The sequence below is a fragment of the Netta rufina genome (genome assembly GCF_964035555.1).
Source record: "Netta rufina genome assembly, chromosome: 5".
Taxonomy (NCBI): domain Eukaryota; kingdom Metazoa; phylum Chordata; class Aves; order Anseriformes; family Anatidae; genus Netta; species Netta rufina.
Window position 1 is genome coordinate 47498046 of NC_140128.1, and position 26814 is coordinate 47524859.

At 39.6% G+C, this 26814-nt stretch overlaps 1 protein-coding gene across 5 annotated transcripts in view; it reads right to left on the minus strand.

Moving 5' to 3' along the window:
* Positions 1–625: 625 nt before the first annotated feature.
* The window catches only part of FOXN3 (forkhead box N3), a 197838-nt gene continuing 171649 nt past the window's right edge, over positions 626–26814 (minus strand). For 4 of the 5 annotated variants that reach the window (XM_084287542.1, XM_084287544.1, XM_084287543.1 and 1 more), the window contains 2 exons: positions 18843–18951; positions 626–7892 (listed from right to left, as the gene is read on the minus strand). In XM_084287542.1, coding sequence (XP_084143668.1) covers positions 7343–7892; positions 18843–18951 — 659 coding nt within the window. In that variant the 3' untranslated portion in view covers positions 626–7342. The remainder of the gene's footprint in view (positions 7893–18842; positions 18952–26814) is intronic. The other variant, XR_014618471.1, reaches the window with a different exon arrangement.

Sequence of the window (26814 nt, forward strand, 5' to 3'; positions counted from 1 at the left end):
ACTTGAAGAGTAGGACATCTACTAGATGGTGAAGGACTGATTTGCTTTAGGCAACTGGCTTTCAAGTTCTCAGCTTTACAGTATTTCCTCCTACAAAGAGTCTTCATACAGCAGTGCACAGGAGTAACTTGGCAGAAGAACTGGGAGTCCTGATGCTGCAGAAATAAGAATCAAGCCTGAGGACGGCTGATGCAAAGATTAGAAAGCAATGTTTTTTGGACTCTTATATACATCCCGTTATATACGTACAATTACTGAATCTCTTCTGATAGTTGATAATATATAATAATAATAATAAAAAAAGACACAATTCCCAGTGAAATCAGCTTTGTTTCCAGACTCTGAAACTGATGACAAAGGAAGATCAAACCCTAACTTTAACAGCAATTTAATATTGCCTACTCATTTGCATATGACAGGAAATTAACATGAGTTGATACCTACTGCAGTGAAAATACAGGTAATGTTCCACTGGGGCTAGAACTATTTAAAAATGAAACAATTAATTTGCAAAAGAAAATCACTGTTGGTTCTCCTTAATATCTAAGTATATTTTGAAGCCAATATTCACAAAACTACAATTGTTCAATTGATGCAACTCAGTAATTTTTATTGCAACTGGAAGACAATACATCACAGAAACTTTATGGTAGGTTTTGGGAAAGTGTTATTTACAATAATAATTGATGAAATAGTTTGTCTTTGGCAATATGATTACACATCAAGAAAATGTAAAATGCAAGTATGCCTCTAAATCAACATTTTCATATTTCCTAAAGATCAGCTGATTGCACTTGCCTTCGGACTGCTCATTTAGGTAAACACAAATACAACTTAACATCACTGTTCATTCCCCATCACAGTTCGTATTTTAATATTGATGAAATTGGCAGTTTCAGACGCCAAGTACAGGAAAAAAAAAATTGGCTTATCACTGTACTAAATTAACTTATTGGCCAGTTAAGGTCCTGTGACCCTTAAGCATTGATATTAAATTTCTCGGTCTTTTGATTGCTTTATCACTTTTTCTGTAAAACAAAATATTTCAGAAATTACAGATCAGAGTATAAAAAAATGTACAAGTCCATAATGCTTTTCATACACGCACAAGTCATTCCCCCCAACATTTTACATCATGGCAGTTTTAAGTAGTGAGTGTGAATGATGCAGGCATGGAACTGGTTATCAGATACAGGTATTACTTTCAGTTGTTGAAAAATCCCACACACATACTCAAGAAATGTACAATGCTCTCTTAACTTAAAAATGTACTGAAGTTTAATGTCATCTGAATGAAAAAAGAAAGTCTTGGGATTTTAGGCCACAGTAAACACAAGAGAAAGAATCCCACTTCTAGATGATGGCCATCATAGAGCACAATGCGTCATTTTAGCACAAGTTGCCATTTATCCCTTAAACCCTCAGACAATGAGCTCTCGTAACTGCTGGCCTGATCCAAAGCTCAATGAAATTAACTGAAAATGAAAAAGTGAAACAAAAAAAAAGCCTTCCATTGACTGTGAGAGGCCGTTACATCAGGTCATTTTCCCCCTCTTTGCAAAAGGAAATGTGATACAGTAGAAAAACCATTACATAGCTTCAGATAAATATTCCTTGTTTCAATGTTAAAACGAAAACAAAACCCAAGCTCCCAAAACCAGGAAAGGCTACTTATTAGAACAACTCAAAGTGACCTTTAGATCATTTCTGGTTTTAAATGTACACCAGCAAAATACAGCACCATAGACACATTAGGTTGAGACTTCTTTTTGGTCAGTGAAGCTAGTACTTGTTGGCTGAACTGTGGAAGAATCGTAAGGTCATATACATGATAAAGCAACCCAGCTGACAAGTCTCTGCTTAATTCAAGAATAACCAGTACTAAAAATAAAAATGCAAAAATAAAAAACCCTAATAAACCACCATCAATTAATACTTTCTAAATAAAAGGGGGTTAACAGATGAATTCACAAATGTATGCAGATTTATACAGAACACCGAATGTTGTGTGTAAATCCTTATAAACTCCAGCTTAAAACAGAAACACACAAATGTATAGTTCGACTTACACATTCCATTTCAAAGGAAAAGAGACATCATTACAACTTGGTAACTGTGCTAACTGCAATATAAACCAAACAGAAAGTCAGAGTTTGGCAGATAACTAAGAAGAGGGTTATCACTTAGGTTATATAGCAAAGTGTTGATGTATATTACATAGAGTAGTATAAATAATAAAAAAGTATTATTTAAATTAGATCACAGTGCTGCATTATGTGCATAACAGTGTTTGATATATTACTGGAGGGCTGTGAAGAACACTAAAACTTAACTGGTCAGACAGTCAACACTGATACTCTGTTACAATCAAGAGGATGTATGGTTCAAATGCTCTTTTGGTGGCAAAGTCAAGAAAAAGTTTTAAAACGTTTCCTACAAGGTATGCCAATGAGCTCTTGAGGCAGCAGTGGCATGCCTGAAGGAACGTCTGCATTCTCCATGAAGTGAAGTAAGTCGCATTGCCTCTGAAATTGTAAATGCGCGCTCTCTGTAGTTTTCTTCTAATCCTGGAGTATGGGAGAGGAATGTTTTAGAAAATGCCTAGGGCCAGATCAAAGGAAAAATGGCCATAATACTAAAACAGTAGATTTTCAAGAACACTTGGGTGTCCATAGCTCCACTGACTGCAATGGAGATGAGACACCTGGAGGTTCTAGAAAATCTCAGACACGTCTATCTACACCTTTAGATACAGAAATACTTCAAGAAAATTCAGGGCCTCAATTATTTGGGAGCCAATATCAATTGTGGCTGCCAAGAAAATAGGACAAAGTATTGTTTTGGTCATTTTATCCACGGTGCTGTTTGGCATACAATTTGGGATTCCGTTCTTTGCTCAAGTTCGTTGACATCTCACTACCTCACTCCAGTGAAGAATGCAGCCCACAGGGTTTCCTTGTATCTTTTGCAAAGGTAGACAGCAATTCAGTTGAACACTGGGAGCTGATGCACCTCCTTTGGGACTCCTTTTTCCCATTTCAAGGTAAGACAGGAGTCGGCCTATGGACATCAACTGAATTACCAGTGAGAATACAGTCACAGGCTAGTTCTGTAGTCCTAAACAGCACGTCTCATCACTCTGCAAAACTCTGGTGACCTCGACAGAACTACTGCTGGTTTTGCCAGGAAAAGATCAGCATCAGATTGCTTTCAGAAACAGCTACAGATGATGCATTAAAGCTGTTCAAGAACTGTGCTTGAGTTTCTAAATGCAGGCAAAATCTGCATCAAAATGACTTCTCAGTAGAACATCCACCTGCTTGCAGCATGCAAGCACGAACGGCAGATTTCACCTCCCTGCAGACTCCAGTGAAATCTGCTCGTGGCATTAGCTCTGGCCTGCAAGAGCCCCTTGCTGCAGAAGGCATATTCCCAAGGAACACGTGGTGAAGTCTGAGCGACCCTTAAACACATGCCTGTGTGAAACCTGCCACTAAACACTTGCTGACCTACTGGGATTCCCCGAGCCCCCACCTGTTTTGGAGAACCATGAATTTGGCAATACTGATAGGATGAGGAAAATCGAAAGTTTGAGATTCTATGACTTCTCACCTAAAAATGGCTTAGTAAGGAAAGCAAACAAGCAAAACCAAACCACCTCATGTCTGGAAAGGGAGAGAGTTCGTAATACAGTGCAATAACCACTCAGTTTTTGGCATGACTTGGTGAAAGGAGAGACAACTGGATTGAGAGGCTGACCACGCACTTCTTTTGGGGGAAAAAAAGTTTCAATTCCTCTTAAATAAGAGAACTTTTCTGATGGAGCATTATTACCAATTCTGACAAAGCTGCCATTGTCAGCCAGGCACAAAAACGTTTTAAAAGGCGACTCAAATATTTTATACAACTCCAAATTATGTACTTCTCATCAATAGTTAGAGGAAGGGTTGGTAGGGACGAGTTGTTTCAAACTCCAGAAATCATCTGTTGATGGCATCAGCGCTCAGCCAAACTGCTGGTTCCTGAACAAAACTGTGTAAATTCCTACTGAACACCACCTCCTCAGCAGATCAGACTAGGAACAACACATTTTACATGAAAATAGATGTTTGCCAACATTTTAAGTTTACCAGCAAGTATATAAAGGAGGTGTTGAAGTTGTAGATAGATTATATATGTGTATATATATAAAAATAACCTGCCTAATTAGATATTTATGCAAATGACCATTTTCTAAGATAATACTAGAGGTAATTATATATCTAGCCACCAAGAGTCCACATTAATGTATGGTAGGTATACAGCAGATACTGATCTCACCTGCACTGCCATCAGTGAGGTTGCTCTGAATTAGTGTTGTGTGTGACTGGGCAGGAGCTGGCCACCTGCACACCACCACATCGCTTTCTCTGGAGGAAAGAAATGGGTGAGCCCTGTTTTGAATGTATTTTCTGCCACTGAATTTGAGTTTTAAATGTGGCTTTTTGATAAATACTAGAGGAGCTCCTCGATGGAACAACTTACGCACTGAGTGAAGGTGGTGGCAAGCTGGTACTGTGCTGTCTGTATTTCCAGTGACTCTCCCAAAGTCTGTAACAGAAAGGACCGAGCTGACTGACCCAGTGCAATCACACTGGGAGGGCTCTGGCCAGAGGGAAGGATATGGCTCATTCATCTCTGTGCTACCTGGCCGACAGAAAGCTTCCCGTTTTCCCCAACTTTATCTCAAGGGCTTTTGGCAGCCAATAGATTTAGTATCTACGTACTCCAGCTTTAGCTTATGCTGGCCATCAGCCCCGGGACCAGCAAAGGGGAGCACACAGCTGCTCCTTCCACCGTCCTTGGCTCTCTCCTTCCTGATCTGCATAGCTGGCAGTTGTGCTGGGCTCCAGCAGCTGTCAGGCAGCTCCTGGATCCCGGGACACAGGGGTGAGATGGGAGGAGAGGCACAACATTGTGTGCTGCCCCCAGCATGGTCCTGTTCTTCACATTACAAAATGTTCGTGGAGCACAGGAAGGCTGGCAGGCCCAGCCCAGCCTGCCTTCAGTCTTCCCACTCCTAACTGCACATACAACAAGTGCAGTTTTTATTTCACCCCACGGAGTGGGAAGTCAGACCCTTCTCTAACTCACTCTCCATAAACCAGCTCCGCCTTGGTGATGCTGCTGCCTGGAACAGCTGTGAGGGCTGTAAACCTGTTCTTTTACAGGAGCAGACCATTTCATTCTGTTAAGTGGTAGGGTTTTTCAGTCCTTGGGATTTTCTTTTTGCCTCTACGATATTCTACATGAGGAATTTTTCATGCCAAACTGACGAATCCAGGTGAGAGACTGCATTATTTATTTCACAGCTTCCCTCGGCTGTAGGGGGTCTCCATTCTAACAGTCGTCATGTCAGGAGAGGAGCACTATACCTGAATCACACCCTCTGTAGCACTGGTTTTTCTCGGGACACCTCAGTAAGGCTCTTGACTAACATCATTTTCTCATGGCAAATTAGCAAAGCTATTTTCTTATCTACTTATTCCTGAATCAAATCAGCGAGTTTTCCTCAATTAATCTCCCATTATTCTCTTGATTCTGTCATACACACTCACTACTAAACTTGCCCTCATATTATTGCGTCATGTTACACATGTACAGACGAAGAAAGGACACACTTTTAACTTTTTTTTTCTTTTTTTTTTCTTTTTTTTTTTTTAAACAGAAGTAGGGAGAGGGGGGCTGAATGTGCAGACAAGGCAGTATAATTCAACCATCCAAGCCCTACCAGAGCATGAAGATTTTATTTTTTAATATTGCAGAGTAAGTTCCCCAACAGTCAGTGTTTGTCCCTGAAGAAGGTTAAACCTTAAACACCTGCTTCAAAAAAACCCCAACAACAAAAAAGAACCAAAACAAAAACAAAACGAAAAAAAAAAAAAGAAAAAAAAGAAAAAAAATATCAAACTCTAAGCCTAAGGGCTTAAAAATTAGAGGCATAGCCTTTTTCTCTATTTTCTATATTTATATGAAAATAATTCATGCTTCATGCTAAATACATTATTTACCTTACAAGAACTTTGTCATCTTTGAATAAAAAACATTGTTTGCTTTTTGTGTTCCCCCCCTCCCAAAAGGAATCCATGCAATGTGGATCAGTTTTTTTCTGCTGGCTACGCTGGTTGAATCTGGAAATCTGCTGTTATTTTTGCACAGACGACTCCTGACTGACATTAACTGCACACTCGCTTCTGAGGGCAGTGTTGGAGCTGTTTTGTTGAACTTAATTTCACTGCTCACCAATATGCTGTCTTGTTTTGTGAATTACAGAATAATACTAATGGCAGGTTTTGTAGCTTTTTTCCCCCAGTTAGATCAAGTATTTGATCCACAGAAAAAGATTTGGATTTATTTCCTTCCTTAATATAGCTGTAATTTCTTAGACTTGATTGCTTTTCACTCAGGCAGTTTAGAAGACATAGCTTGTTTTTCCCTATCACTATTATTTTTTGCACGCAGTGCCGATTTTCAGGCTTATGGCTTTTTGAGTATTTAATTTAATATAGAAGACATAATTCAATGCTTAGCGATGCTATTGACAGTGCCCCTCCAATTCTTCTCATAGTTTCACTGAAACCCATTGCATACATTGTTTCACTTTCCCCAAACTAAGTTTACCAGTCTTCCCATTATGAGCCACGTATAGTACATGAAGCACTACAAGTGCATTACAGTATGCGCAGCTGCCACCAGTGGCTGTCCAAAGACTTCTATGGCACAGTATCTGAGTGCCTCTAGATAGTTCTTGGTTTGGTGTTGAGAAGTACGTGCCTCCTCTTTCCCCCAGATCTCTTTATTCACATTCACTTATAACCCAATTGTAAGGCCATTAAAAAAAATATCATAAGGGCCAGGCCTGAATGACTACTAAATTATGCACATCTCTTCTAGTGTAAAAGGGATTTCCAAGTGCCCAATTTTACTCCCATCACAATAATGTTGATGTCACTGCGTATTCAACCATGCATTTTTTTGACAAGCCGGAGAAAGCAATGGCAATTTTGGCTTTTTGTTGTTGTTAACTTTTTGTCTTCAGGTAATGAAAAGCTTTTGTAAATTAGCTGAGTGTCAGTATGAGTTCTATGGCTTCAATCTCCTTTAAAAGTAAAAATCTTAAGGGTCCAAAAAAAAAAAAAAAAACAAAAAACCACAAAACCAAAGGAAAGAAAGAAAAAAAACAAAACCAAAAACAAATAGAAAGAAAAAAAGGAAAAAATTGCTGATATTGCCACAAATCATTAGAATTCACCTGACGTGCTGAAACAAAACTTTGTAAGTTCAAACAAATCATTGATTTGTTCTAATTTTTTGTGGTTTCCTTTTGCTCTTTCTGCCCCTTTGCCGTCCGATTGGTGATGTTGTTCAAACAGGACCGAATTCCTGCTAAATGCAGGAGGGATCCTGCCGCTTCTTTCATCTCCTCATCGTCACTCTCAGGGGGCTTTTCCGTACGTCTCTTTTTAAGAGGCAGTGTGTCACTTGGTACTTTTTTCGCCTTCATTAAATGTTGCCTTTTCTTGTACTGGGATGCATATCCACTGTCAGCTAAAGAATCCTTGGTCTCCTTCCGATTTTGCTTTTTGTCCTCCTCTTCTGTTTCACTATGGCTCTCGTGGCTCTGGAAGCTAACTTCACTTCCTTCACTGCTGTCTTGGCTACCTTTAGTTGCAAATTCATACTGGTCATCAGCAGAGGAAGAGGAAACGGAGTCACTAGCAGGTGATGTGCTCCTGTGGTTGGAAGATTTGGCACTGCTGTAGTTGTGATCCTCCTTCGGGTCACCGCTAACAACTGGAGAGCCACACGACTGTTCGCTTTCTGTCCGCATCCGGCAGTTTGTTATCCCATTCCTGTAACAACAAATGGAAGCGGTCTTAAAAAACACATGGAAGTAATCCTGCTTCAGAGCAAAAGATACTGAGGTAAAACCAACTGACAAAGAATTATGACCATCAAAATAGTGTCCATGCAGGCCACTTTCAGAGCCTGACTTTTTACAGACTCCAGTTGCTTGAGGATTGGACTCTACACATGTAACAAGGCAAGAGAAAGGCAGCAACAGTACAAGAGGTAGGAGCAAGGAGGATGGCCACAATAAGCAATGACTAAACAGTCCTGCTCTGAGTTAAAAAAAAAAAGAAAAAAAGAAAAAAAGAAAAAAAAAAAACACCAAACCAAAAACATTGTTTTATCTACTAGTTATTAAACAAGCTCTGATGAGTTGCATCTTTTTCCCTATACCCTTTTCATGTAAAATTAAGCTACCAATAATGTGGGGAAGAGACACTACCTTTCTGGTGTACTGCTTTTGCCTCCTCTCAGAGACTTCCTCAGCTCTCCAGGGTAGCAAATGTTTCAGCTAGAATTAGCACGGCTCCCAGACAGGACTTTTCCTGACAGTGCACCCAAGTAGAGCACTCAGGTAGTAACCCAGTCATGTTTCTGACTGAGATCACTTTACTGATGATCTTAAAAACGATATAATATTAAGACACTAGCTGTCAACAAAATATTATGATGTGCTTAAAACAGACAGTAGAAAAAAATCTGTGTTTGCTCTAGAAGTTGTCGTTTTCCACTTGGGTTTTATGGCACTCAGCGCTGCGGGAACTACTGCAGCACAATATATTTTAAAACTAATAGGGTCCCCTTCTGCACTGAAAATATTAGAGCATTGCCACTGACTTCACAGTACAGAACTCAATGGCTGAAAGGCTGTTGCAGAAGGGACTGACCCTGTGCAGTGCTTAACTCCTACCAAAAAATGAGAAGAGGATGCTCATCACTGAGTAAAGGCATCCTCACTGCCCCCGACAGCTCACTAGCCTTGAACCCCTCATTCAATAAAAAGAAAAATACCAAAACCAAGAAAGATTGTTGCCTGTTAAACTATCACATGATAAACTGCTTCAAAACCTGGTCCTACCGCCTCCATGCTATCACCACGGTGCCTTCACACATTTACAGCTGTGTTGGATAAGAACCTTTTCTTAAATGCACGCTGAACACAGGTATTTCTTCGGAGGAATGGCACAGTGGCAAGCCCAGAGTATTACTGTGCCTCTACTTAAAACATGAGCAAGTGCTTTAGGGTTCAGGGGGTGGACCTCGGGTCTGGTTTCTTTACAGAAGAAACAGCAGAGTATTATCCATTTCAGAAAGGTAAGGCTGAAAGGTGGGAAATATAAGAATGGTAGGTAATCCACAGCTCCCAGTCAGCTCAGTGCTCTTGTCTGTGGAGCTTACTGAAATAAGAAAGAGGCTTTTGAGAAGCAGTGACAGGACAATGCTAAAAGGCAGTGCATTAATCAGTCACTCCAAATGTTCTTATTTACAGTATTTTCAAATAAATGTATATAATGCAAGGGCTGGTTATTAGCAAAGAAAGCCTCTTGCCAACCTCTTCTGCTCAATAAAATTATTTTCCCCTAGATTTTCAAGTAGCTTTATGATCCATAAATTATATACAGAACCCAGAAGGAATACACAAAGCTCCTTCAATTATTAATAACTAAATGCAATGTCATTCATGATTGTGCAGCAAGCCAGCTGCATTTACTCTGTGATGGTTTGCCACTGCAGGGGTTGTCATTAGAGGATGCCAAATGCTTAAAAGAAGAAATCATCCGTACTAAACTAGTTGTAAGGTGAATTTATAACCAGCTCCTTAAGATCAGTCATTACGAAAAAGCATGTGATGCATTTTAAGTGACAGATTCTTCATTTTTAGGGTAAATTTACATTTAAAGATGTTCAAAATTATCATAAATTAGCATAAAATTAAAGTGACTTGATTTTACTAGGCATCTAATAGTCAGAGCAATGCGGTTCAATAAAAATCACATGCCACTGATTTTCCATACAAAACCACCAATAAATTCCTGCTCCAAGGGAACAAACACAGGACAGAACAGGTAGAAACTCAAATGGGATTCCTACTGACTTGGTTATGAGTGAACGAGACTTCTGAAAGATGGGATTTAAATCAAGATGCCCATTTTCATGTGATTGAATCTAACCCTGTTTGTTCCCAGAGAGGATCAATAAAAGGAAACCAACAGTTCCATGAAGCAGAGAAACCATGTGCCAAAAGGCCTCTCTGGTTTGCCCCCTCTTGAGTCTTCAGTGTTTGCTTTTCCATAAAGGGGCTATAATTTGGATTCAAAAGCTCTGCCCAAGGGACTTACTCCAGATCCCAATCCTTTCAGAAAAGCACAAAAACAGAATGAAAAGGCCTGGGGATTACAGAAGCAATGTCCTGGGGGAAGGTGTAGTACTATGGGGTTAGGATCCCACAGAGAGTGACTGCAAAGAGGTATGATGGCAAAGAAAGACAGAAAGGTGAAAAAAAAAAAAAAACACCACAAATGTAATCACTTAAAAAATGGGAGGAAATAGGAAATGCCAATACACTTCAAAGGAAAGGGAACTATGGTGGAACTGGTCAGGAAATGGACAGCATTTACATCTCAGAAAATTCTTTGTTTTTCACTTACATTTTGAAAGATTTCCAACCAGTTCTGCTTGGGGAAATAAAAAAAAGGAAGAGAAAGCAGGTCAAGGAGAGAATTAGCAAAGGATATCCACAGAAATGAAAATGAGTTATACAGGGTTTTAGGATATACATCAGGTCAAAATTCATGTAGCCTGGAAGTAAATTAATCTGATAGGCAATAGCTCAAGCATAAGATATGAAGAATTAGTTGTAATTGATATTACTACATAAATAAGAGTTGAATAAAATAATATCTAAACCATTCATGTTGCACACATGCTTCGAGACGTTCTAAAGCTTTATATTGCTTTTACACAGTTACACACTCACTAACAAATTAATCTTGTGATCTACAAAGTTCAACATACAACATCAGTGGACAGAACTCCCCTGTGTTTCGGGGAATATATTTTGGCCAGCTAAATCTACTATTGCTCATAATTCTGGTTGTAATTCTAACTTTATCACTACAGTAATAGTGATAAACAATAGATTAACTATCTAGCAATAATAGATTTTTAAAACCGGCAACTGCTCTGATGCTTGGATTATCTTTAAATTACACAGGGGAAGATAAAGCATTTAAAGTTCTGTGCTTAGTATAACAGAGAGGGAAAAAATATTTAAATACCTTACTTCCCATTTTCTAGTTCAGCACTTCATTTCAAAATTCTCAGAAACTGACATTTTCAAATATTTTAAAGCAGTGGCTTCCTCTGTCAGGAAAGGCCATGGGACAGTCACTAGAGCTTTTCATCTTATACACATGGACTATTTTATTTGCTTGATGGACCTCAACCACAGTTATACAACCAAAAGTACCAAGCACAGCTTCTTTTAAAAATATTTCAATTTGGCTGTAGCAAAATTACACAACCCTCAAGCACTACAGGGATAAGTTTGGCCTTTGGAAAGCCTGACTCCATTCCCACTGTTAATTGATAAGAGTTCTGTTACTAATTTCATCGGGAGCCAGACAGAGCCCACAGGAGCTGGATCTCAAGTTAGCAATGAAGCAGTTTCCTTTGCCTTTTGAAGGGGTTTTCCTCAGGATTAGACAGGATATAAGTCTCCATCCTTCTGCCAAGGGCAGACATATCTTCCTTAAATTTCTCTACTGTCTTTAAAAGAAGATATGTAACCACGTTCTGTTTGCAAAATGGCAAGAAGTTTTGCTGGAAAATACTTACTGTATTCCACACCAGAGACAGGTACCTTCCCTTGATGAGCAAAACAAACCTATGTAGAGTTTAAGTACCAGCTTAACTACCTCCAGTCCTTCTGGATGACAAATATTGTATACACGTAGGTGACAGTTTTGGAAACAATCAGTTAAAAGATATGAAGAAAGCAATACAGTGTGGTACTGTAAGCGTGGTATACACATTTTGACAGGTTCCAGGTTTGCTAAAACTGTAAAGCACTCTTTTACTGTATAGGTAATGTAATTCCAGAGGAAAATTCAGGAAAGTGAGAAGTTTTAGACACAGGTAGTTGAACTGTTATTTAAAAATACTACACAGGAGCAGATAGGCTGATGAGCTAGCACATGGAAGATAATTGATGCTCACTTGCTGCATGATGAGATTCTGGTTATTGAGTCAAAAGTCAACAAGCTGGTTACACTACTGATAGAAGCTCTTAGAGAGATACTTTACAGCATAATCCTATGCAAAGGACCGCAACAAATATGAGTCATGAGCTGTTAGCAGAAAGAGCACTTTGTCAATATCAACAGCAAATCTGAAGTTCAGACAAATGCAGTGCTCTTCTTTTGCAGGAAAAATAATTGTCAGACAGTACTTTTGTCCTTTAGTTACTAAAAAAAAACCCTTCAGCTGCCAAGGATCCTACCTATTACAGGTGAAAAGGGGAATGCAATGCAACAAGGGTGACCTGGGGCTTGTTAAGCTGATCACACCAGTAATAAACAAGAACATGAAGACTATACAGGTAAGAATTTATGAAAGAAAGCATCTACCAGTTCTTTTACCTAAGCTAAAGTAAACATTAATAAATAAGGACAGTATGTAATTCTACTTACGCTTTAGCATCTATGCTGCACGTGTTACTTATGTTTGGTTTATTTAATCACTGCTTGAATGGCTGACTTGAGGAAGAAAAAAAAAATCAAAAATAAAGCCAGCAGGAGGAACAAAGTCACCATAATGGAAGCTAGGCTGAGCTAATTGCCCTATACATTTGAAGTTAAAATAATCATAACTAACAATCTTGCCTCATCAAATAAAGTTGGGCACAAAACCCATTCTTGTCACACACCAATGATGAGGAGCTACAGAGGAACTGCAGCATTAATGGTAAAAAAAGAACAGATATTTTAAAACCTAGTTATGCTGAAGGAGATAAGGCTTGTTAGTGTTGTATTTTTGTGTGTTGTGGGTTGTTTGTTTTTTTCCTTCTCCAAACTAAAGCAAGTGCAGTAGCTCTACCTGTGTGGATGCACTTGCTTTCCCTAGGAAGAGGGAACATATAGTCTTGGAAACTTAAACAGGAGTTTTTTTTTTCACTTAGGGAAATTCCCTGGGAAATTGTGCTTGCAATTGGAAGGTAACTGTGAAATTCCTTCAGAAGCTAGAAATATTCTGTGAGGAAAGAGAATTTAAAAACAAAAAAATCCCAATAATTTCCCACTAATTTTTATTTTTAACCTGTATTAATTTAAATAATTGAGTTTTCCTAACAAACACTAGTGAAAGCAATTTAACCTGTTACCTAGGCATAAGTGGCATATAAAAAAGTTTTGTCTAAGTTTTCAACTAGCCTGAAACATACGTTGGATTCATCCTGGTGAATTATTATCTAAAAAAAACCAAACAAATAGTTAAGCAAAGATGGTCAATACTATTCTCCAACCTGAATTTTCTGACTGTATCAACAAAGACAATGCCAAGTTCAGCCACAGCATCTTTACTAGGACTGTCCCAAAACCTAATGGTTTTACCTGCTCCTTAAGATTTCCCACCAAGGTAGCTGTGAACTCTGCTTGCCTCTTTCCTACCTGCATCTCACGTGAATTTGCTGGCTAGTGCTGTGGGATGGGGTTGTCTTTCGGCCTTCCCATCAGAACAGGCTGTTGAACAGACCATGAAGCCCTGTGCACCAGGATGAGCGACAAGCTGTCCATACAGTGCTGCAGCTCCAAAGGTAAAAAGAAATCCGTGGGAGCTAAAAGCATCTGCTTTCCTCAGCTATATAATTCAGTGGGAAAAGCATAATTAGGGCAGAACACAGCCAACAGGTTAGGAATTAAGAATTCAGACCCAACCTGGACACCCTGGGAGTCTATCTGAACAATGTTCAACAGCCTCTGTAGCACAGCGAACATTCAGGGCAGAGGAAAAGAAAAAAAGGCCTATTACAGAAATATTACCAAGGATATTTTGTAAAACATCTTTTGCAGGCTATCCTGGACCGAATAACAAGGCCTATGCCACACAGCTGGTGAGGTTCTCTGTGGAGAGAAACTCCACCAACTGCACCTCGGTGGGTCTGCCTGCTTCAGGCAGACACAGACATGAACCACTCGTGCACTGGGGAAAACCAAAGAACACTATAAACGTCATGGTGAGAGGCTTCCTGCTGACTGCTCTGAAATCATAGAGCAAAGAGCTCTTCCAAGCTCGTGCTCTTCCACAGGGTCGGTGTAACTGGTAACGCCTCACTAATTTGGAATTATATAGATAAAGCTTCTTGCATCTTGCCACACAATGCACACTGCAGATGCATTGGCCATTTTGATAGAGACTACACCTACTGAAGTGTCTACAGAAGTCCTCCTAAGTAAACATCTAAAGGGTATTTTCTGATTTTACACTGAAGAGCAAAAGCTCACCTTTGAAGCACAGCCAACTCCTTGTTGCACGGAAGGCACTGCTGGTTTTGCTGACTTTCACTGGATACCTTTTTAACTCAGTATTTTATTTTCTACATATTCAGACTATCACTGCATTTGCTTTTAGATTCACTAAGGGAACTGGATAGGGATATGGTCTGCCAAAAATATCTATGATGGATCTCATGTAAGAGACATGCTACACGCTGTGCAGCTTTGAAGCGTTATTTTCCCCTGCTGTCTTCGGGTGGGTCTTAGACTTGTCAGCCACAACATGGAAAGTATGGATGATAAACAAGCTAAAAGTGGTGGGAATAAAGTAAATAAAAAGCTACTGTCAAAACACATCCAATTATGCTCTGCTGTGGAGATTTAACACCAGAGGATGATTTCAAAGTAAAAAACAGTGTGGGATGCCTTTTCCATTTGTAGATTAGTTTGGAACGGAAGGTCTATTTGTGCAATTTAAGCCAAATGCACTACAACATAATGATGCTCTCCTCAATTGCTGTTCTTTCTTCGTGGAAATGGGTGGATTTGTTGTTTTTAAATACTTTTCAGTAGGTTTTTTAAATTCATCCTACTTAAATTCACTGTATTTTATTTTATATATAAAAGATAGCATAATTGCACATAATTACATAGGAACAACAACACATCAATACATCGTGCAGGAACAAGGTGTGCTAATACATTGTCACACTGTTGAAAAGAATAGCACAGTAAACCTTCCACCTAATGGGAGCTAACATAACAGAAATCACTGATTTCAACAACTTAGTTCTGTGTTGTGGCTTCCCTTCTGAATAACAGAATACCACCTAATTACAGCTGCAAGTCTAACCTAAGACCAACCTTTTTGTTACTTTGTTTTGACAATACGAGCAGTCTGTGAAACAGGATAACGTACTGCAAGTTATTTGCACAGTCTGCTTGATAACAAATCTTTCAGCTGGCTGCACAGACATTTATGTTTCACTTTGCTGCATTCTTCAGCATGTGACATGGACCTGAACTGTAAGTGCAAGCAGTGGGCAGTGTAACAGAACTAACATGCTAGACCTGCAGAGGGGAAATGAGAGGGTTCATCAGTACAGAGAAATACAGAAACTTTTATGTCTGCAGAGACTCAGCAGCAGCAGTATCAGAGTATGTCCTAGGGCACTAAAGGGAAAAAAGTAGCACCAAAAAAAAAAAAAGTTTATACAGTCCCCAAAATGTGAGGAACTCCAATGATGGTACAGAAAACAGCATCTCCTTCAGGGAGGGAGCTGGCAGACTCCATGTGCACCACACTACTTGCTTTAGTTACCTAACTGCCAGCAAGGAAAGAAAAAACACATGACCAGACAGCACACATAGATACAGACACTGTGCAACGAGTGTCTGAAAATGTTCTCAGGCATTTCTGTTTCACAGCCTATATGAAAATTAACAGGAAAGTGGTGGTCTGTGGTCTGGCCTGGTTTTTGAGAGAAACTAGTGGTTTGCCTGACAACCACGGAAGAGGCTGGGTACTAAATAACTAAACATTTCCCAAAGCACTGAATGCATTAGGTGAAAAAGGGGAAAATAAATGCTGTATCTGTGAATGGTCCAGGCAATCCTATACAGCAAGAGACTTCAAAAGCATGGACTGTGGTTTGCAGACAGGCTCTCACAAGCAAACAGTATTTCCCCAGTCTGGGGAACAGCAAGCCCAAAGACCATTAAGACATTGAGGAAATAAACACAAAATGAAATAAACCCCTTAGACAGCAAGGAAGGGCCAACAGAACACCAGCACCTTAGAGAAGAACCGGCAACTTCTACATTATGTACAGTAATAAAGAAAAACAGTAAGAGGTTTAATTTGATATGCAAGGATCCACTACCAAGGGAATGCTAGAGGCCCCCTAAGTTAAAAGAAAAACCACATCATTTTAGGCCTTTCACTTAGGACACCAGAGGAACTCTCCAATACCCATTTGAATAAAATCTTGTAAAGAAGCTGTCTGGCTCTTCCTGAGTATACAGGCTGAGGGACATAATTTCTGCAGATAACTGGAACAAGAGCCTGCACCACCCCTGGTGAAAGCTGGAAGGGGAAACTGACCTGAACATGCCTAAAAATGCCCCCTGCCAGCCTGACTGGAGCATCTCCCTCTGTGCAGGGATGACAGCTCTGTGTGAGCAGAACTCCTACTCGTACTGCAACAGAGGAAGGCTGCATGGACACTGTGATAAACTCCCTCTGCTGTACATGATAAGCAGAAGTTGTATGGATTTTCATGAGATGCCATGAAAGCTCAACAGGACAGGCCCCACTTAGCTCTGTGTATTTGAGGAGAGGAGCAAGCACGAATAAACAGGATCTCATTTTTACAACAACAGGTAACAGAAGTATTCAGTTTTGAGAAGCCAGAATGATGGTCTAAAAGGTACTGTGCATCCAGGCTGACCTTCCTAGAGAAATTCTGAATTTTGATATCCCCAGCAGGCACAATATAAAACTGCCTTCTGAACTTGCTCTACTGCAGAGAGCCCCCTAACTTCTCAAAGTGCATGTTTTTTTCCAAGAATTAGGAGAGGGGATATTGCAGGAGCCCTTAAATATGAGCAGACATCATGCAGACTAGCAATATATTCATAGCAAGCTATTTCTAATACTGCCTAAGGCTGAAGAAGAGAATAAAAAGAATTAGAAATATGTCTGCATTAACAAATTATAAATGCTTTTCTCTAAAACAGGGCAAGAAGCACATAAGCAAGGGAGGTGTAAAATCCCTTATTTCCTGAATTTACATTAGGAAGTAGCTGGCAAAGATCCTGTCCTACCTGCTGGAAAAAAAAATAACAAGAGTCCTCTGAAAATGCATAAAAATTAACATAAAAGTTATATACAGTCTCACAGCAGCATAGCAGTTTGGGGATGTCTACATAGAAGGAAGCTTCTGAGTGGCCTGGAAGGAAGAGCAGACCTATCTCCATCCTAAGTCAACCCTGCTTACAAAACAGTCTCCTCTGCTTAAGCAATAGCCCTGAGCTGGAAATGCAGATAAGCTCAAGAGAGAATATTCAGACCACTATGTCCTCCATTTAGCTTGGACACTTCATAAATATAAATACATATATATATAGAGAGAATTAATGATCCAATAGTCCCAGAGCAGTGCAATCCCCACTGGAGCAGAATGCAAGTCCTGGCCAAAGCCAGCGGCAAAGCTAGTGAAGGGGGTTGACCTCCACTGCTAGCAAGGCCAGACTGTGGAAAAGCGAGACGGAAACAAACTGCAGACTTCTGGAGGATGACCCTCGGGGCTGCGTCCCTACAGCGCAGCAAATGTTAAAAACATTTGAAACAGCTGCCACCAAAAACCTGGATTTTATTCCAATTAGTGTCTTCCCCTCTATGCATTTTTAAGCATCAAGATTACACGAATGTCATAGGTTCTCTCTCTCTCTCAATTTATTGCATGTAAAAACTATCCAAAGAGCTAGACACTAATTCTAAAAAGGGAGAAAAACTAAAGTGCAAATGGGAAAAAATCCCAAGCAAATAATGATGGAGTAAGTAGCTATCAAGCTACTTTATTTCACTGCTCTGCAGCCACTTGCTGAGATCAGAGGCTGCAACTGGAGTAGCCCAGCAAAGCAGGGGCAGCGCTGATTATGAAACCCCACCCAGAACACCCAACTGCTTGAGCTGAAATGGCTTTTACCTATTCTGAGGGCTGTGAAAGAGAAGAGCACTGACAGCACACTTGACCAAATTTATCTCTGTTGTGACTGACTGCAAATGGAGCTCCACCGAAGGCAAATTGTTCTTGCAATGAGAAACCATCACGGCTTTAAGTAAAGCAAAGCACTGATGCACAGTTCTTATTACCATCACTAGATGTCCCTTACTGCCCTGTTTTCTGAAAAAAGTTGAGGATCTTCAGACAACATTTTACCCTTGAATGTTGCAGTATAACCTTGAAATAGAATCTGTAATGAAAGAAACCACCTCACAAAGACCTACATTAATAACAAAATGACAGCTATATGTTTAGATATCTTTCAGAAATTGCTTTAATATTACTGATATGCTTCTCTCTCATATTTAATCCTTGGAAAAGGTTCAGGAAATTGTCTTTAAAAAAGTGGCAGAGGCAGGGGGAGCAGGAAAACACATCTGCACTTAGAAAAACAGGTCACCCAAGGAGCTTCTCACCATAAACTGTTTGCAATTTGCTAGTGAAAACAAAACTATGCTTTTTATAAGCCACTATGCAACAGACAGATATGCTATGACTATCCTGCAAAGAATGATAAACCACACATTTTAGATGGCAAAGGTTTTTTTCATTTATAATCTCCAAAGCATTAGCAAGCAGTAAAGTTTCTATTGATGTGAGCTTACATATACTTCTACATTCTTTACAAAATACTAATTTATTTCACAAGGATATCACAATGAATGACTCTTACCTTACTGCAACAGCCATGCTTCCTATAGGGTTGATTGGCAATGGCCTGGCTCCAGGAAATATTCCTCTACTCAGAACTCGAGCTCCATTTTGTATCACTCCTGGAGGAACTAAGAAGAAAAAAAAAAAAAAAAAAAAAGAACATTTTTCCTTTTAAAGGAAATGCCAGAAAAGCATGTGTGCAAAATGTGGAAGTTAAGCTTTTCAAATAATTGAGAAAACATCAGAGAAGTAATACACCTCATGTAGTACTCTGCTTACCTTTTAGCTTCTCAGTCTCAACTCTCATGAATGCCATCCTATTTTCAATGCTATTTTCATGGCAACAAGTTTAGCAGCAACCAGTGGTAACATGGCTTGTAGAAGCCACTGCCTGACCTAGCTGCTGCTGACCATTCCTTGTACAACTGAATCACTGGATTTATAATCACAGTTCTGCTGGGAAGGTATGTGCTTGGAGTCAAAACCAGCTATGAGCATGGATGCAACTGTTTCATCTACAATAAGAAAGAATGACCCCTCACAGACAAACAGAATAAAAACAATTTACTCGCAAGGACATAAGTCACAGCTTGTTATCATCCTGGCTCACTTTCTGAGCAACAATCTCTTGGCCTCTGTCTCCTGCAAAATAAAATATTAACTACAAATGCGGATTTACAAGGCAAAGAGAAGAGGCTGAAAAGGCATTAGCTCCATACCACTTCTCAGCTCCTCTCTTCTGCACCCAACGACCTGTGTCACCCCACCTGACAGCAGCAAAATGCCCCCAGAACCCGGAGAGAGGCTTCATGGGGACTTTTACCTTGGCTGCATATCAAAAACTGCAGCTCTGCCCAATAAGATTTTAACCAAGGACTGAGTGCTTTGTTTGCATCCAGGCACTTTTCTGTGTCCTCAGCATTTTCTTCCTCCACCCTGGGCTGCAGGACTACTGAACACAGCACTCACCTGTGATTTAGGCACAATACCCTTGGTTTGCACTGCTGTTATGTCCCTGCAGGCTGCAGTGACAACCTCCAACAGCCTCCACCTGAACTTGCTTCTTTAATGTCCACAGATAGACAGTTTGCTCATTTTTTCTTTACCCTCATAATAAGTCAACATATCTACCATACCCTCCCCTGGTGGGGAGCATCCAAAAAGACAGTGGTTACCATCACTCTGTATGTCATTTTTAAACATCCAGGTATTATAAAAATACATATGAGATAAAAACAAACCGCATCACCTCACATACAGCTACAGAATTTTACTTTTAAAGGTTGTACTTAAGCAAATTACAGAGACTGAGAAACTCATTCAGCCTAAGAACCAAAGCATACCCAGCTTCAAATGCTGACCCCTAAAACTGTTAGTGTATTCCTAGGCAGAGAAATACAGGCTTAGAAGTACATTATTTTTAAGCTGCTGAGGTACATTGCTATCAACACCAAGCCAGATCCAAGCTCCCCTTCCTGCCATCCTGATGCTCACCTTGCTTCACTCCTGACCACAAAGATTAGTTCTGGGAAAATAATCTTCTTTCTGCTGCTGGTGAGAGCACATCACCCCTAATCAAATCCTGCCACTGCCTGATACCCACCCTTGCATTTGAGCACCTCTTAAGAACAGGTCATTTATATTTAGGTGCTTAAGTACAGCCTAAAATGGCTAAAATTACAGAATCTACTTTATAACAACTAGGGTCAGCTTTCAATGACCAAAATAATTTAAAAATTGCTTTTTACTATTTATACTTCACTGCTGTGTGCATTTTCTTCCAGCACTAGATTATGAGAAATCGATTGTGGCCATTTCACTCAGGGGACACTACAAGACTTTCAGTGCTCCAATGTTTGGGTTCGTAGGTAGTACAGAGGAATGCTAAAAAATTGCTAAAAAATTCAGACTTTGGAGTTTTTATTATATTTGTTTCAACACCATGGCCTTAAGAAGGCCAAAATAACACTGTCATAAAAGCAAAGCACTCTGCTCAAGGATATAGCTAACCAAATGCACAGATAACAGGCAAACTCAAAGCTACAGACAGATAAACCTGCTAAATATCGAAAGATCAATAAAAAGACATCATTTCCAATGGCATGGTTTTTCCATCAGGCTTACAAGAGGGATAGATATCATTTTTCACTATGTAGTACAGTTTCTCTGTATTTACAAAGCTCCCTTAGAAGAAATGAACCAAGAAATTTGACCTAGAGAGATATGGTAATTTAATCTTTACTCAGATACAAACCATAGAGTTTTATACTGAAATAAAACATTTATGCATAAACACACACAGTCACTTGTCAATTAGTTATGTGTGTTGCTTAAATAAATACACATATCCAACTTCAAAGTAAACACGCTGACAATTCTACTCTAAAAAAAGAGCAACAGGCTCCTTGATGCCCAAAGTCTTCTCTCCATAGTTACCCAATTACCCTGGTCTATTGGCAAAGTTAGCTGATGCTTATCTTACCCTGGCTTCTCTCCTGCTCTCTCTTTCTGCCTGACAACTCTGTTGCTTCTTTAAAAAAAAGCCTGCTCACTCTTCCGAATCAATTCTCCCAAAATCTTGGCTCATTTCCTTCCATCTTGACTTTCTCTCAGTTTCATTCTTCTGCACTGCTATGTATATAAAATACACCGTAACGTTTCATAGCTTGGACTTTCTATATATCAACATCCCCACTCCAACCATTCCTCCATCTTCCACCACCCTTTGCTCTTTGCAGGCTTTTAAGTCATGATGCCCTACTCAGAAGCATTCTCTTCCAAAGCTTAATGTTTAGAAACATCCTCACCCCAACACACAATCTCTGCCCTTCAGGAATGTACAGATCTTACAGAGAAGAAGGAAGAGAAGAAGGAAGAGAAGAAGGAAGAGAAGAAGGAAGAGAAGAAGGAAGAGAAGAAGGAAGAGAAGAAGGAAGAGAAGAAGGAAGAGACGAGACGAGACGTAGAAGTTTGCTATCCTATGAAATTAACCCCAAAGAGACACCTTGACTGCCCAGTACCTGTATTCCCACCTATGAAATTCACTTCAATTGTGCCTGGTCTGTTCAGCGTGCCACCACTCATTCAAAGACTTCAATTAGTACCAAAAGAAGCCTTCATTTTTCTCTGAAGTACACCACAGCTCTGTATATTGAAATCAACACTCAGAATCCAGTAACCATTTCAGCTTGCAACAGCAGTGGTTTTGGAACTCATTTCTCTTTTTGTTTGCCAACGCAGCAGTACCACTACATGGGTAGTTAAGCCATGCAGACAGAAATACAGGAAGGTTGTAGACAAGGGATCAGCTGAAGGAGGACACTGGACTTGGCAGTGTATCCTTTCTGTAAACATCTGGAACCAGCAAGAGAAAAACACAGCTTACTGGTAAATGAGCTCCTGTAGCATCATAACCTCACATGAAAAGCAGTGGTGATCAAAATAACTCAGTGGTAAACGTTATTAATTTCTACATCATGCACACAGCCGGTGTGCCACTGTAAGCCTGACACCTATTCATCACGCATCTCTACTTATAAACTAGCATCTCAAGCAGCATCGATACCCATCCCTCCCCAGATGACAGTAACTGATTTATATTACAATTTTTTTTATCTATAAACTGCTAATGTGCATGTTATTCAGGGTACCTAGATCCTATCCCTGCCTTTGTGCAGGCTGTATGAAGGTGGTTACTGATTATCCAAAGAACTGTTTTCCAGCGTTGGTATGTTTGAAGGTTTGTGGATTATTTACTGGAAAAGATGCGGTACTTTTATTCCAAAGATACAGTTGTGCCTTTCCAGCTTTAATTAAGTTTTGAAGCCGTACTTTGAGGTTAGGCGTTTATACTTTACATTGAAGATTCAAGGTGTGGAGGTAAAATAATTTAACCCGAACCATATCAAAAATCAGTGCCAGTCTGGGCTAACACCTTACAGCCCTGACTCTTTTCTAAGGCTTCTTTAACCAGTAGCACAGGCAGGTTACACGGTTCCTCATTCCTAGGCAGAAGTGTGAAATGCAATTTACACCTTTTCTGTGCAAGTGCCTAGAGACATTTATGTCTGAGAAACTCAGCTCTGGAGTACAATGCAAAAAGATCAGTGCACCTCTTTGATAAAGGTTTCCTCTTTCATAAAATGTTCTTAGTGAAACTTGAAGAGTCTGAAACAACAAAATCATTACTCACCTTTCAGCTTCTATCATTGCTATGTTTTGAAAGAGGCAATGGATCTCATTTCTCTCTCAGAAAGCTTAAAACCCAAGCAATACTTCAACTGCAGTAAACAGAGGTAAAAAAAATCTAGAGAGATCTGCCTTTAATCTTTTGCATTAAGAAGGAAATGATTTGGGGATCTTACACTGCTCTGGTGAAATTCCACAACTGGAATAGGATTTGATGGAATTTCAAGCCTCTAGTGATTAACTGTGGAGAGAAGCAATACACGTAACATCAAAAAATCAAAACTACATCTCTGAAATTCTCCAAGGGGGAGAATAATCCATCTTTTATACTCTATAGCGAGCCTTTACATTACAGTTTAACAGACAATAAAGTGAATGCCATGTTGTAGAACATACCATAACCTGAATCCATCAAAGCATTGTGTTCAGATAACGTTAGAAAGATCCAAGAGAAGTCTACAAAGATCCAGTGCTGCTCTGCAACCTGCACGCAGCAGCTGGAGGTGAAAGATAACTAGAAGGCCATATGGCCATCCTACGTCTAATGCAGGACCTGCTTGAATTCAGAGCATATTCTTGAGCAGAGTATCCCAAACTATGGGGCTTCTTTCATCACAGCCCTTGGAACATGGCATCCATAACCTCTTCCTCTCAAGTGTGCGTGTGGTGGTGAAGCAAACTTCACCTAACCAGCTGAGCTAACAACCTTGTCCAAGATTTTTTGTAAATCAAGGAAATTAAAAAGAAAAGATGTAACAAACAAGTAGCTTATGTCATCTGGGAAAGAAGCATACTCTATTAAACTGTCTAGCTCAAGGTAACCATGATTTAGACCAGTGAGGAAGAATGAATATTTACTGAAAATGAACTTCTCAAAAGTGAAATATTAAGAGCACAAAGGTATCCTGTGGGGACAGACTGGTTCTCTGCCTCTCTGTCACCATGTGGCACATGCATTTATGCCAGGACTCTCTTCTGTGACCCATCACGTGTAGCACAGAACAAATCACTGTAGGCAAGAGAAAATTGAGTTTCTGCTAATATCTGTCAGCTTTAGCTTCTTTCCGCCAATTCCTCTTCTAGGACAGTGTTTAGCAGAATACTTTATCTCAGGCTACAAGGACTGAAAATAGGAAATTGCTGATGATGTGTAATTGATGGGACAGAAGAAGTTGCCAAAAGCAAATGTTTTCTGCCAAATGTGTAACTTTATTCACTTCAACTCTCTTATCTCAGCCATAAATTTGATACCATCTGCCCAACTTCTTCAGTTTTACTGTTCAAGAGTAATTTCACAATTCTTAAATTCCAGAGTCTGCAGTCCTAACGAGCTGCAAATCAAGAATGCATCCGACAAGCTATTTACCCTAAGCAAAAATTTGAGAGGGGAGGGAAAAGTATATCCCGATAATCCCATCCCACTCATACCTTCAGTATGGACATTTTATAAAAACAATGTAATCTTCAGAGTTATTTTTCTGCATTAAGTAAAAAAAATAGCGCTGCTTATTTTGGAGAACCCTGTAGTGAAATATCTTGTGTTCAGAAACAGGACAAAAATTAACAACCCCCAAACCCACACTTCCCCCAAACAAACAAACCAAACCATACTGCTAAATCAGAATACAAGGATCAGGGAGAAAGTATTTCAGAACAGAAAGTTTTCTCTCCAATTTCGTTTTTTCACTTTAATGACATAATACTGAAAAACTGAAGTTAAAAAAAAATCCACTTAAATAAAAGTTGAGGATGCCATTCTCCGCAAGTCGCCAACAAATGGAATGGAAAGTTTCAACCCAATGAAAATGTTTTTCCAATTTTCACTTTGCTACAGAATTGTCAGCAAAAATAGCTTTATGAAACATTTCACTGTCAATGATTTGTCATTTTCTGATATAAAAAGTTAGGCTGGAAGCCGCCTCATCAGCTATAGTAAATAATTTGTGCACAAGCAGTACAAACAGAACACTGCACTTAACAAATTTCACTTAGAATAAAAATACACCAGGAAGGCAGCATTTTCTATTTGGTCTGTTTTTAAGGCAATTTTATATCAGCTTTTTGCCTTCGTTTCTCTAAATGTACCTCTGATGTATACAATCCACCTGCATTCACTTAAAATGTAAATTTCATTGGGGTAGTTTTAGAAGCACAGAAGTAATAGATCTCTTTCAGGAATTTCTTCTTATCCCATCAAATTTAAAATATACTAAAGGTATGTATCCTGCATTATATATAACTTGATGAAAGAAAGACTTCCGAAACAGAGAGATGCTGATCGCACCCTTGGAGAGCCTGCTCTTTAAGAAGCACCCAGAAAAACTCCATTCTCCTATCTTCCCAAACATCCTTGCCACAGTGCACCTATAAGGAACCATCCCCAAAAACAGCACTGTAAAGTATCCTGAAGGCCACCACTTCACAGCTCATCTGGAGGAGTAGTAACAAAAACAGGAGATAAATTCTGGGAGCTGAGGAGCCTCTCCTGGAATTTCCTGGTTTCCACCCAAATCCCTTCTGCAAGCATTGTTTACAGCCAATGGTAGTCTTAAACTTCAGCTTGAGCAACATACACATGGTGGTGTGCAATTCCCAAATTATATAGCAACGGGCACAGGCCTGTGAAGCTATGTTTAAGATCGCTGAGTCAGGAGCTTCTCACATTAAATAAGGTTTCCAGCACACTGCTTTGACCACAGCACGTTTCACCAGCATTTGCATCAACAACAGGCTATACGAGCTCCCTTCACACTGGTTTTTGCAAATAGTTTCAAGTTCACTATGATCTCACTAAACAGAAAGGTATTGCTACTTAAAATGCCAACAGTGACTTGAACCTCTGGAAGTCCAAACACTGCAGAAGCACTAAATGCAGTCTCCATTTTGTTCATGGCAAAACAATGGCTAAATGACATACCCAGGACAGTACCGCTCTGGAGTCAGGAATGCTCTGCTGGTGTAAGTGCCAGCTAGCAACATTCACATTATCACTGGTAAGAAGCGAAGTACTGAAAATCTTAGCAATCGTACAAAATAACTCATGGGCTTGACTGAGTGAGTAGCCATGACCTCAAAGCAGAGCTTTGCCACGTATTTGGCACCTTTTCCTTTGTCCTCTCTGTGAGCTAGGTTCCACCAGAGCAAACAAGCCCAGCCACTGGACACGACCTGCCCGTGATGGCCCAGCCAACATGCAGTCCCCTACAGGTAAAAATGCAGCATTCAATGAAAGTCATGTATTTTGGTATGAATATTCATGTACTGCTACTATTGAAATCTGAAGTATTCACAAGCTGTGATAGTTCTGACTACAGAAAGCAGGTGTTCCAGGTTGTGTGTTTTGTTTTGTTTTTTACATAATCAAACAATACAAAACTTGATGAAATGCAAGGACTTCAACAAACTCAAATAAATAAACCGTTAAAACTATGTTTCTGCCTGCCCTTAGCATATCACAGTATTTTAATGCTTCATTCTCGGTGCCGGTTGGATGGTGTGTTTCAACAGAGTCCTGCACAGACCTAGCAACTCCTTAACTTCTGCCTTTAGTTACACTCTCAAAATATTTAGTCTGTGAAAATAGTGCAAAGTGTTAATATTTGGAAATTGTTTAGAAATTTCTGATGTCAACAACCCAACTGTAATTGCACTATTTCCAACCTTTAGTGACAAAATGAACAATCAATTTCGTAAGTCTATAAAGTAACCCCCGCGCCCCCCCAATGTCCAAATCATGATATTTTACTCTTTTATTTTGTGATTTTTTGCATGAAAATTAAACCACGGTGTCATTGGAGCAAATG